The following is a 12812-nucleotide window of genomic DNA, read 5'->3' as shown; positions in this document are numbered from 1 at the left end:
ATGGTCTAATTTTTCCCCTATTGGGCTACACTCAAGTCAAGATAATAAGTTAACATTTATCAATCTAGTTTACCCCCAAAGGGTAGGGTATTAAGAGAGTAAAAAAAACTTTAACTTCCAATTTCCATTCACAAATGTGTGAGTTTGCAGAGAAGCATAATTGATTGTAAACAACTAAAAAAAATAATTTGAAAAGTGTTTTATTAGGGTTATTTAGTATTAAGATGGGTGACCTCTTGGAAAATCAAATCTAAAGAGTACATCTTATTATGATGTTTAGCATTGTGGCAATTTCTTTTCTGAATATAAAGTATTGGCTTATTAGTTATTACAAGCTTCTCTATTAAATAAGAGTTGATCAAGTTGATTGGTGGTTTTAACAAAAAGATCTAAGCCTTAGAATAGCATTAATCAATATTAGTGGAAAATCCTTCTTAACTTTTTATTATATATTTAATGATCTTAAACTTTGGATGAAACATTATTATTAATCCATAAAAGTTTAAATATAAAAGAAAAAGGCCCATGAAAAAAAATGCACCCCCTTTTTCAATTGGTTAAGGGTTTTTGGAATATTTAGAGTTAAATATCGTTGGGTTTGAATTGCACTTACGGTTAAATATCTTTAGGTTTAAATAACATTGAGTTCCCAAAACAAAATTTTACAAATAACTCATTGTATATGTTTGTAAGACTAAAATAAAGTCCTTTCATTAATATTTAGTAGCTGATTTATAAAGTTTTTACAAATTTTTAACAAAAAAAGTGTGGAAAACCTTTGTCTAAGAAGTTGACTTCAAATTAATTTTGATATAGTTATTCCATTATAAAGAAATATACCTCACAAATTTTGTTATAGGAAATCAATTTTCACCTTGTCCTCAGAAGGGTGTTTCGAGGCTAACAAACTCTAACTAACAATTAACTTTCTGATTGTGATAAATATATGGTGGCAACTTTCATTTCATAATATTATAATTCTTGGTATGTTTGATGTATCAATGGTACTGAAATTAATTTAAAAATTTAAGGTCAATGTGAAGTACATGAGATTAATAGAATCTTTTACCTCTTTAATATCATTATAAACATCAATAATCTTGTGTTTTTGCTTTGCAATAACATCATTAAAAATCTTTTCTTCCTCATCACAACACTAATGCCATATTCCTCATCAAGATCAACATCCCATTCTAAAAGAATGTGCTTCTCTATATCAAGCAATAGAGGTTCTGCTATGTGGAAATTGCATGTTTTGGGCACACAATGAGATGTTGTGTTGCAACGAATTGGATTTTGACACATGGGATGAATTAGATTTGACAACATGCATGTAATTTACAAATTGCACACCATCTTTATGGCATATTCAAAAATAAAAAACTTCTTTTTCTTACATGGCTCCTAATTCCTGCTGGCAAGGTGCGAGGTTTAGGCCTCATAGATCTGGTATTCTTTGCAAAGTCCTGTCTAGCAGTGCTGCCAGTGGTGCTGCCCCTGCTGGCTCATCGAGGAGCCAGCAAGGGTTCTCAATATCATTGGCTCCTCTACATAGAGGAGGAAGGTCCTGCATTGCGAGCTCCAGCTCCCCAAAACCCCATGGGAAATGCACCTCGTCACTACTCGATCTGGAGAAAGAATTATAAGTGAGCTGCAACTTCCAGCTGCTCGATCGAAAACCATCCATGTAGGGAATCATGTCCTCTCCTCCTCTTTTGGAACGTTCTCCTCGTCCCGAACTGCTGCCTCTGGGATCACTGGCAAGCTAGCTGAGGTGCGAAGCCGAGACGACGATGGTGAAGATTCATCAATGGGGATCGTCATTGTTCGTGGTGGCTTCATCATCTGAGGGCCACGACGTCTCTCGCAATCCGCATCGATGCAAGCGTGGAGATTGCAGCAGGATCAGAGGCGCTTACTGCCGCCCATGACCTCGAATCACCACTGCTGGAGCCCGTCGATGGTCGAGGCTGCTGGAAGCTGCGGAGACGGAGCGTTGCGCTTGGAGGGATGCCTCGTCATCGAAAGGACCTTAACCTCGCCCGGCCATTCTGTTCTTTCCAAGGGTCTATGATTTTGTTGTCAAAGTTTGAAAAATATCTTATTAGATTATTTCGTGGCAATGCAACACCGCTTTCTTTGTTGAAACTCTAAACATCGTTTTTCTGTCATCTCCCGGCGCTTGAGGGGATTGAAGTATAATTGAGAATTCCATCGTACCATGCTACTAGATTTTGTAGAGTTGGGATGGCCCTCACCGCCACCTTTTCCAGGCATGCCGTGTAGAACGTAAGCTCTGGCGAGTCCATACATACTGTCCATGTTTCCAAATCCAAGTAACTTGGCCATCTTAGCTAGCAAAGTTTCGTGCTTGTCACTAAATTCACCCCCAGCAGCGCGCAACATAACATCCCTCAGGGCATTATCTATGTCTTCCAAGCTAGCTTCTAGCTTTTTCACTGTCTTTGGGGAGTGAATCCACGCTCCAAGCTCTTGGCAGATCTTCTTTGTCACAGTCTCAGCCAAGTAAACCCCTTCCTTACGGCGACTAGAGGTTAATAACAGCGTCATGTGTTGGCGGTTTATAACGGGATCGATAAGTAATCCTTTGCCTGCAAATCAAAAATCACATTACAAGAAGCGTCTAAGTTGAAATTGATATACTCACAATCCTGTATCCATGTTGTACGATCAAAGGTGTATGGCATGCTATCCTCGAGAACCAGCTGAAAGAAAATGTTCGTGCTTAGAACACTAAGGCAAAGCAAGAAGAACACTAAGGCAAAGCAAGAACGAGAAAACAACACTTACATTGGCCAAGTAGAGGATTATTTCACCGAGCCAACTGCTGGTCACAACCTTCTTGGGGAGAGGATTAGCAACTTGGAACTGTCCCTGCTTCGCCAACTCCATGATTTCTCCAAGCTCGCTTGTCTGCAAGAGCTTGGCATTGTCCTCCCACTGCGAGTTCGCGCACAGGGTCACAAACTGGCCACTGAAATCTTCCCCGAACACTCTGGCCGCGGCATGAAACAAAAGCTGGCGCTCGTCTTCACAAGAGTTGTTTGAGCCGAGTGTGGACTTGACGTGCTCCACGAAACTGTTGCCGGTGAATTTGCACAGCTCCTTGAGCTCGTCATGATCACGCTGCCCTTTGCTCGTTCTCGTCCAAGTGAACAGCAGGCGACCAATCAGCGCGCTCACCTTGTGACAATTGTAGATGTTTGATCGCAGATACAGTCGAAAGTTGTGGAAGATTTGGGAGTGGTCTTCAATGAAATGCTTGAGGCATTCATGGTCACCAAATGATAAACGTAAAACTCGCGCACCTATGAAATGCTGAAAAGATGAGAAAGACGTGGAGTCAAACATCGGGAAATAGAAAACCAATAACGTACCACAAGTATCTGGCGGACAGCACTCGTGATATCGATGCCTCTGAACTCGACCTTCGGTAGAACGTAGAACCAGGCACAGAGTTTTTCAATTCTTTCCGGGGATGGTGGATCAAAAATCTTGACATTCTGGAAGAAGAAGAAGAGGAGATTCTCGAATTGGCCCCTGCCGCCAGCGTGACGATCCACCATAGCCTTCTTTTCGGAATAGACGAGCCAATCCAGAGATTTCTCCTCGTCGTTCCCAAGCCTGATCAAAAACCATGCAAGGACGAGGTCGGCCAGTGACGCAGTCACATCGAACAGTCGCATAGCATCCGAGAGACGCGATTGTGCGTGCTGGGGAGAGGGAATTCCTTCCACCACCTTCTTTAGATCTGGATCATATATGCCATCAGTAACCAGGAAAAAGGAGGGGAAAGAACAAAGGAACACATACTTGCTATCAGTTCTTCGTCACTCTTGTCCACCCATCCCTCGGCCATTTTCTGCAAGACCATAGAGAATTCTTCACAAAGATGAAATGGTTTCTAGAGAAAAATCTCACCTTGTCGAGCTTGGCGACGATGTAGTGGCACTGGGGCTTGCAGCAATGAAGACGCAGTGCACACAAACGATCATACCTGTGATGAGCAATCTCCCTTTGTCGTCCTTCCCTGCGCGTGAAATAGTCGGAGGCAATCAACAGGTGCACGGCAGCGTCTGGCACGGGGCAATCCAACAAACACACAGCGATCGCACTCCAGATCTTCCATTTCACCTCCGAAACAGTGGATGAAACACTCCCGTCTGGAAGGATTTCAAAAAACCACGCACCCGCCGGCTCATCCAGCTCCAGCCCAAACTGATGAAACAGCGCCCTCGCAACTCTGAGAATCTGCTGCCCCCGGGCGCCGCGGAACCATTGCGTCACACGATAGCCCACCGCTGGATTCCATCCTACAGCTATCTCCATTAAGGTTCTTCCTTTACACGGGGATAGGGCACAAATATATTATTGGCGCGAATTAATACATGAGATCGAACAAAAGGGTCGTTTGTAAAAACAAATTGTCGAGAAATTGGTCGTAGCTGCGAGGCAAAGCCCAGAAATCCGGAGAGAACTGTTCGTAGAAGTCTGCAAAGAAATTAAGGGATCATGAAAAACAAATGCACAAGTGTGACAAACCTGGTTCCACAGCCGCCGGAGCTTCTGGATCTGGCACTGTCGCCGCGTTCGCTGCCACGACTAGATCATCGTCGTTTGATTCCTCATCCATGCTTGGATCTCGTGGTGCCACTGCCACGAGTTGATCTTCAGGCTCCAGTGTTTGATATGGCACAGCCACGAGATAGTCGTCTTTTGCCTGCTCGTCGAGATCTGGCACTGCCGCACCTCCTGTCGGATCCTTGTCCTCTTTAGGCTCGACTATCCAATTGTCAACTTCTGCCTCGTCGTCTTCACTCTTGAGCCAGTCACATTGATCATCGTCCACTCCTGGATCATACTCTTCTATCTGTGCAAAGTCCTCGTCTACCACCACATCCTCGTCTTCTTCTTCTTCTTCTTCTCTCACTGCATGGTCATCCGCTTCTATCACTGCATGCTCGTCTTCTTGTCGTACTTCTTCCATACCTTCCAAGCTTGCTGTGCTGTCTTGGACGAGCTCCTGCATCACTTCGTCCCACGAAATTTGGATTTCCGCTAGATCGTCGTCTTGAGGGAACTGGTGTGCCAAAACCTGTATCTCCGCTGCCTCGTCGTCCTCACTCTCGAGCCCGTCACATTGAGCATCGTCCACTCCTGCATCCTTTTCTATCTGTGCAAATTCATCTTCGTCTACATCGTCTGCTTCTCCTGCTTTGTTATCTTCTTCTTCTTCTTCTCTCGCTGCATGGTCCTCCGCTTCTATCACTGCGTGCTCGTCTTCTTGTCGTGCTTCTTCCATACCTTCCAAGCTTGCTGTGCTGTCTCGGACGAGCTCCTGCATCGCTTCGTCCCACGAAATTTGGATTTCCGCTAGATCGTCGTCTTGAGGGAACTGGTGTGCCAAAACCTGTATCTCCGCTGCCTCGTCGTCCTCACTCTCGAGCCCGTCACATTGAGCATCGTCCACTCCTGCATCCTTTTCTATCTGTGCAAATTCATCTTCGTCTACATCGTCTGCTTCTCCTGCTTTGTTATCTTCTTCTTCTTCTTCTCTCGCTGCATGGTCCTCCGCTTCTATCACTGCGTGCTCGTCTTCTTGTCGTGCTTCTTCCATACCTTCCAAGCTTGCTGTGCTGTCTCGGACGAGCTCCTGCATCGCTTCGTCCCACGAAATTTGGATTTCCGCTAGATCGTCGTCTTGAGGGAACTTGTGTGCCGGAACCTGTATCTCCGCTGCCTCGTCGTCCTCACTCTCAAGCCCGTCACATTGAGCATCGTCCACTCCTGCATCCTCTTCTATCTGTGCAAATTCATCTTCGTCTACATCGTCTGCTTCTCCTGCTTTGTTATCTTCTTCTTCTTCTTCTCTCGCTGCATGGTCCTCCGCTTCTATCTCTGCGTGCTCGTCTTCTTCTCTTACTTCTTCCATACTTTCCGATTCTGTGCCGTCCCGGAGGAGCTCCTGCACAGCTTCGTCCCATGAAATTTGGATTTCCGCTGGATCATCGTCTCGAGGGAACTGGTGCGCCGGAACCTGTATCTCCACTGCCTCGTCGTCCTTACTCTCAAGCCTGTCGCATTGAGCATCATCCACTCTTGGATCCTCTTCTATCTGTGCGAATTCATCTTCGTCTACATCGTCTTCTTGTCCCGTTTCGTGATCTTTTTCTTCTTCTCTTGCTGCATGGTCCTCCGCTTCTAGGGGAGCTCCCCTTCAGCCCACGAAAATTGGTTCTCCACTTCTACTATCGTTGGATCGTCGTGTCGAGAGAACTGGTGCGCCTCCTCGAAAGCCCATGGATGCCAACTCCTGTACTTATGGAAATCGCCAAAGGAGTGTGCGACCATTTCTACCGCCTGAGCTACACGTACCGTCTGGTAGAACTCCAGCCTGCCATATAAATCGCCCAAGCTGGCCGACGTCATTCTCACAGGAGAAACCTGGGCTCGGTCGGAGTCCCATGAAGGCGTACCATCGAAATAGTTGCGCATGATGGCCTCGGCTGGTCTGGCGGAGTCCCGTGGAAGCTTGCCATCGAAATAGTTGCGTACGATGGCGTCCGCTATTTCGCCTAGAGAGAAATCCTGCGTTGCCTCCCACACCTGGACGTTGGAATCGCTAGCGCTCAAGCTGGTCGGATCATCAGTCGCTACAGGCCCATAATCTCCTGTCGCTGCTTCGCCACTGATCGCCGCATGGGACTGAATGCCGCGGAGGCCGGAGCCTGGACTGCTAGCACCGAAGGCTTGGTCTTTCGCTGCGACCGCTGGGACCAAGGTGGCCGCCACCACTCCCACGGGAGAGAAATCCTGAGCTGTGCTTCCCGGCTGCTCAAAGGCTTCCACTTTTGCTGCGATCGCTAAGGTCGAGCTGCGCTGGAAAGATGACAAATCCGCGAAGCTTGTCAGCGAACCAAAGCTTGGAAAAGGATCATCCGTCGCTGCCTCGCCCCCGATCCTCGCATGCGACCGCTGAATGTCGCCGAGGTGATCAAATCCGGAGCCTGGATCGCTAGGGACAAAGACTTGGTCTTCTGCTGCGACCGCTGGAAGCTGGATGGATGATGAAGACCTGGGAAGAGAAGTTCTTGCGGGATCATCTGTCACTACTGGCCCGGAATCGCTGAAGCTCGTCGTCACTGCTTCGTTACCGACCGCTGCCGCCTCGCCGAGAAGTTCAAGCTCGGTAGCATGGATCTCTCCCATTTCCGATGCCACTGGTGCCGCAATTCGCCGGCGCTTCCATGGCTCCCCGAGCCGACCTCCTGCCATTTTCTTGCTTACAATATGACCTCTGGCTTTTAACCCATACCTTTATAGCTCGATAGAAAACCATCGGTAAAAACCAAAGTGATCCTGGAGAATAAAATAGTTACTAAGTTAGCATCAAGGAATGGACCTTTATATTCTTCCGTCGTCGCCAAGCTAGGGTTTCTTCCCCCAAGAACAACCGCGGTGGCCGACGCCATCCATCTGCAAGATCGATTCGTCTCGCGTACCGATCAAAGCCAGCTAGCGCGAGACTCAATCGAGAAAACCGCGAGAAAACTGGAAAATACGCACCAAGAATGGCGGCTAGCTGCCTGATCCCAAAGATCGGACCGGCCAGAGAGTGAAATACGCCAGTGCCACGCCGAGGAGATTCTAGCGACGCACGCCGGCGTCGGCGCCATGGATGAGCACGCATTGAAGAGCAATGCGCAATTTAGGTCTCCATCCAAGCAAAGGGCAAACAATGGCGGGATGTTTCAAAATATCGAATATAATAGAATATCCTAGTCGCTTGGCGGGAAATTTTCTAGGTCGAAACCCGTTTCACGGGGCAAGCGCATTCACGGTGGCCTAGATCGTCACAGGTTCTCCGGAAATATCCTCAGGGAAATGCAGGGAAGTGCGTCCGCGCGGCGTTGGGAGTCTTTCACAAGATGGAAGGTCAACATTGCGATCGCAGCATTTGCCCAGAACTGGCAAGTGCGAGAAGGATCTTGGCGTGCGCTCACAACCATCGTGGATCCCTGATGATGCTCCTCGAAGGGATCGTGTCGTCTATCTCGATCACCGATGATCACGTCTCACGAGGATCTTATACATTCGCTCTGGAGGCGATAATCTCTCCATTGCCAATTGCCTCTACTCAGCGGATCACTGGACACTGCGAGGGAGACCTTTGATCCATGAAGAGCAGACATGTGAACTGGAATACGATCTCGGATTACACAGGAAGAACTTGTCAACCTCTTCAAGAGAATGCTGGAAGATCCCAGTGGCCCCAAGCCGGATTGCTTGACGTTCTTTAGCGTTGTGGATGCTTGCAACTCGCTGGAACGATCCATTCTCTCGCAATGGCGAGGAAGATCGCTGGAGATGCTCCACACGGCGCTGCTCAACATGTATGCTCGCTGCCATAGCCTCGACGATGCAAGGAAAGTCTTCACGCGATTTGCTGCCATAGCCTCAACGATGCAAGGAAAGATTTCGACGAGGACGCGATGTGCTGGAACTCTCGCTCGTCGCTGCCTACGCTCAGATTGGATCCGGCAAGGAAGCGCTGCAAATCTTCCGCGAGATGGATCTTCGAGCAGAGTCTCTCTCATGCTTGCGCTGGAAGCTTGCTCCAACGACGGTGGCGATGTCATCAAGCAGGGAAGAGCTCTCCACGAGAGGATCGGTCGCCAGCGACGTGTAGGCCAACAGCATTCCTCCAAGAGATCGCTTTACCAAGCTGTTGGTCAAGCTAAAGTCAATGGCGGTCAATGACGGACATGGTGAATGACAAACAAAAAACTTCCATTAAAATAGCTCAAGAGCAATCCCTCATCGAATCGGGGCTCCACATGCTTAGGTTGGAACGCCCAGCAAACTTTTCCCAGGTGGATCGTACAACAAGGATGGCAAAAATATCATATTCTTTCATCCATGGCAAAGAGTATGGGTACGCTAGAGGGATGCGCTACCTTGAACGCCGATGCGAGGAGGAATTCTCGAAAGAGACAGTAAGTTTTTCTCTGGTTACCGAATTCGTGAGTGGCACAGTCGAGTTTCACTTGTTCTTTTGAAGGACCAGGCTCGGGATCGTCATGCTGGATGCTGAAAATACAAGATAAAGGAGATCAATGGATCGTGTAAAATTCGGTACTTCTCTTTGTTTTCGGATCGTACTTTAATCTCTTCTTTTGCTTCCAGGACGATCTAACAGATGAAATGGTCGCTAGCTTGACACAATTAAGAGTCGACATTACTCATGCAACAATCCCTGCAAAGACACCCCCAAAGTTTGTTCCAAAACCTCTCCTGGAATTCACGATTCTTTCTTTTCTGACACGGTTTGCTTGCTTGCATGCTCTGTCCAAGTTGTGGATGCCACTGGCGACGCTCTACAGAAGCTTGGCCTCCGCGAACCGAAGAACCGGCGAGTTCTACTCTTGGCTTCTCATCTTCGCCATGCTTTGTGTTTTCATATTCACGATCGCAGTCATCCGGATCACTTGACAAGCACGAGTCTCTAAGCTGGTAGTAACACTGTTCATATATATGCTCCAAAGATTATGTCACTTGCTCAAAGTTTTTAAAAGTATACGTCCAGATTGTTTTAAGGCATGGCTAAGGTAGGAAGGAATGCCATGGTAACATTGCTTACTCCCGTCGTCAAAGTTTTCTCATGTGAGAAATGATGCCGATCCTGGTAGAATACGACGTGTTGGTCCTTCGTCAAGTAGATCCTCCATGACAAAGACCTTTTGTCCACCCGCAACACGAATATGCCCTCGATACATGATCCCACGAAGTATGGAGTTGACATCAAACGATCAGGATCATGATAAGATCCCCAATCATTTGTCTGCGAATTATAATCCATGACGAGCGTGGCAAATGCGACATCCACATGGTAATGCCCTGACCTCGTAACTCTAAAGACGTATTCCCACGGCTTCTCCTTGACATCAAGACGGGGAAGAATTGTCCACGCATTCGTCAGTGGATTTCCAACAGCTAAAGTCATGGCCTCGCTGCCAGTCTGGTCCAGATCCTCCAGCCTCCCACACACAAGCCCCAGCGAACACGCCACGAAGCAAAACCGGTGTCCCGGCGGACCGACGGAGAAGGAGCGATGATCAAGCTCCCTGCCCTGATTGTTGAGGAGAGCGTCCAGTGAAGGATACAAGAGCAAGCGGCGGCCACATTGTAACACAAGCCATGGCTCCAGATCTCCAAACCATGGATCTCCGGCTGCCCTGCGCGCCACAGCTTCTCTAAGCTCCTGTGAGCGTGCAAGCAGATGCCATTGCTTGCATATGCGCCCGGCTTTGAGGATTATATCTGCTGGGCTGAGGCGAGACAAGATGTCGAGCACTAGATCATCGCCCAGAGCATCAAACGCTCCCATGCTTGGCTCCGTTATCTTCTTCGGTGGGTACCTTTTATAGTCGCGGGGAAAAAAGGTTTCCTTATCCCTATATTTATATCAAATGAACGTGATTTTGGGATTCGGCTTATGCCTTCCACGAAGACACTATCAGAAGAAATTCGATGCGTGACCGATGCCACCGATGCGGCAACATATGCCACCATCCTGCTGCGTCGAGAAAATCTCTCGAGCGCACTCCAAGCTGCGCAAGAGCGAGCACCGGGACGGCCGATTCATTCAGAGCTTGGTGGTGGAGATGTATGGCAAGGGCAAGATGCGTACTTGGATGCGAGAAAGAAATGTGTTGTCTTGGAATGTCATGGTTTCTGACAAGCAGCACGCCCAAGCCATCGAGGTCTTCCGGAGAATGCTGCTCAATGGAACCAGGCCACAAACAATACCGTATCTCAGCAAACCGAGCACAGTCTCTCCCATGCTCGCGCTGGGAGCTTGCTCCAACGATGGTGGCGATGCCATTAAACAAGGAAGAGCTCTCCACAAGAGAATCAGTCGCTAGGGACGTGTAGGCGCTCGTGACCGTGTATGAAAAATGCCGAGCGAAGGTGCTGCAAGATGCGATGCGATCATGACTATACTGTGTGTTTGGCAGTGTCTTGTGCTCTATTAAATCTAGCTCGCCATTTTTGGATCCATGCACTGAATTAACATGCCATCGTCCTTCCTCTGGTATGGAGGGACTATGATCAACCCCAGAAAGCACTCTTCCAGAGAGATCGTTGAGACCATGCTGTTGGTCAAGCTAAAGTCAATGGAAGTCAACGGAGGTCATGGAAAATAAATTTCCATGAAAATGTAGCTCAAGAACCCTAAAATTTGAGAAATAGAGTGATCGATCGATCATGGGGCTGAGCAAGGCGGAGGTGAAGCTGCGGAGGCTGCTGGCGTCGATGCCCAGGCAGGAGAATGAGCGCAAGCTCGTCCATGTAAGCATTGATTAGATTGGAGCCCTGATTCGATCAAATTTGACGAGGGATTGTAGTATGTGGCAACGGCTAGAGAGCTCCTCACTGTTCTCACGGGAGAGAACGCCCAGCAAAATCTTCCCAGGTAGATCTTAGCTAAAAGGATGGGAAAAATATCGATTCATTCATTGCTAACAAGTTTTCTTCCATCCATGGCAGCATTTCAATGGACAAAGCCCGAGAGTATGGCGAACAGATTGAAGCGTTTGCCGAGAAGATCAACGTCACACAAATGGTAAGCTAGAAACGTTTTTTCCTTTTGTGTTTTTCTCTTGTAGACTATTACGAGGATAAAAAAAAAAAAAAGGCAGATATGTGGGATGCGCTCAAAACTTCTACCTCGAACGCCGATGTCGAGGACGAATTCTCGGCGACTCCTGCCGAAACTCCAGTTCCCGAGCGCAATCTTCGAAAGAGACAGTAAGTTATCAAGTCTACTACATGATCATCTTGTGTTATTCTTTCGGCCAAGCAGCATCCAGCGTGACGATCCCGAGCCTGGTCCTTCAAAAGAAGAAGTGAAACTCGACAGTGCCACTCACGAATTCATTGGAAAGCATCGGTACTTTCTCTTTGTTTTTCTGGATCGTACTTTAGTTTCTTCTTTTGCTCAGGCGACTCCAGGACGATCTAACAGATGAAATGGTGGCGTTAGCTCGACACATGAAAGAGTCGACACTGCTCATGCAACAATCCCTGCAAGACACAGACAAAGTTTGTTCCAAATCATCTCCTAGAATTGTTCCTTTTTTTTCAGGATTCTTTCTTTTATTTCTGACATGATTTGTTACTCTGTCCAGGTTGTGGATGCCACTGGCGAGGCTGTAGAGCGAAGCTTGGCCTCCGCGAACCGTGTGACTCGAAGAGCCGGCGAGCTCTACTCGCGAGGCTTTAGCACTGGATGCTACACTTGGCTTCTCATCTTTGCCATGTTTTGCGTCTTCATATTCATGATCGCAGTCATCCGGATCACTTGACGATGTTCTCTCTTTTCTGGCCAAGGTAGGAACGAATGCAACGGTAACATTGCTTACTTCCTTCATCAAAGTTTTCTCATCTGACAAGTGCTCGTCCTGGTAGAGCAGAATGTGTTGGCGCTTCGTCAAGAAGAACCTCACCTCCATCTCAATGAGCCTTTATCCACCCGCAACACGAACTTGTCCCCATGCCAAGTGTTACATGGAGTTATAGTGGAGTTGAGATCCGACGACAAGGACGAGCTCCCCAAGCATTTTTCTTGGAATCATAATCCATAGCATGCTGGTCGTCAAACTTGAGAATTACATGGTAATGCCATGATCTTTTAAGCATTGATATCAAATTCTCCATACGTTCGTGAGTGGATTTCCAACAGCTAGAGTGGTCGCCTCGCTGCCAGCCTCGTCCAGATCCTCAGCGAG

The 12812-nt window shown here is 47.7% G+C and overlaps 4 protein-coding genes across 7 annotated transcripts; 1 reads left to right on the top strand and 3 right to left on the bottom strand.

Annotated features, from left to right (window-relative positions):
• Positions 1-1695: 1695 nt before the first annotated feature.
• On the bottom strand, positions 1696-4350 carry LOC9645190. The gene is made up of 7 exons (XM_024665713.1): positions 3943-4350; positions 3835-3883; positions 3399-3772; positions 2812-3339; positions 2669-2726; positions 2221-2612; positions 1696-1845 (listed from the first exon to the last, which is right to left on the bottom strand). The coding sequence occupies exons 1-7, from the start codon at positions 4348-4350 to the stop codon at positions 1696-1698; spliced, it is 1959 nt and encodes a 652-aa protein (XP_024521481.1).
• Positions 4351-4374: 24 nt separating this feature from the next.
• Positions 4375-6223, bottom strand: LOC112342973 (histone-lysine N-methyltransferase SETD1B-like). Its single transcript, XM_024665691.1, has 2 exons — positions 4564-6223; positions 4375-4512 (listed from the first exon to the last, which is right to left on the bottom strand). Exons 1-2 carry the CDS (start codon positions 5951-5953, stop codon positions 4403-4405), a joined length of 1500 nt encoding a protein of 499 aa, XP_024521459.1. The 5' UTR covers positions 5954-6223; the 3' UTR covers positions 4375-4402.
• LOC112342975 lies at positions 6222-7712 on the bottom strand. 3 transcript variants are annotated; one of them, XM_024665696.1, is made up of 3 exons: positions 7588-7712; positions 7337-7536; positions 6222-7289 (listed from the first exon to the last, which is right to left on the bottom strand). In XM_024665696.1, the coding sequence occupies exons 2-3, from the start codon at positions 7491-7493 to the stop codon at positions 6223-6225; spliced, it is 1224 nt and encodes a 407-aa protein (XP_024521464.1). In that variant the 5' UTR covers positions 7494-7536; positions 7588-7712; the 3' UTR covers position 6222. The 3 variants fall into 3 exon arrangements, with proteins under 3 accessions (XP_024521464.1, XP_024521465.1, XP_024521463.1); XM_024665697.1 differs by lacking the exon at positions 7588-7712 and having other exon boundaries at positions 7337-7380; positions 7424-7461; XM_024665695.1 differs by having other exon boundaries at positions 7337-7712.
• A 3564-nt stretch (positions 7713-11276) lies between these two features.
• LOC9645221 lies at positions 11277-12742 on the top strand. 2 transcript variants are annotated; one of them, XM_024665698.1, is made up of 8 exons: positions 11277-11373; positions 11430-11497; positions 11572-11647; positions 11720-11832; positions 11888-11974; positions 12027-12126; positions 12213-12414; positions 12498-12742. In XM_024665698.1, exons 1-7 carry the CDS (start codon positions 11290-11292, stop codon positions 12387-12389), a joined length of 705 nt encoding a protein of 234 aa, XP_024521466.1. In that variant the 5' UTR covers positions 11277-11289; the 3' UTR covers positions 12390-12414; positions 12498-12742. The 2 variants fall into 2 exon arrangements, with proteins under 2 accessions (XP_024521466.1, XP_024521467.1); XM_024665699.1 differs by having other exon boundaries at positions 12493-12742.
• The last annotated feature ends 70 nt before the right edge of the window (positions 12743-12812 follow it).

This window comes from Selaginella moellendorffii, unplaced genomic scaffold (genome assembly GCF_000143415.4).
Source record: "Selaginella moellendorffii unplaced genomic scaffold, v1.0 SELMOscaffold_126, whole genome shotgun sequence".
Taxonomy (NCBI): Eukaryota; Viridiplantae; Streptophyta; class Lycopodiopsida; order Selaginellales; family Selaginellaceae; genus Selaginella; species Selaginella moellendorffii.
The sequence above is the reverse complement of the archived record's forward strand: the minus strand, read 5'-3'. Positions and strand labels throughout refer to the sequence as shown.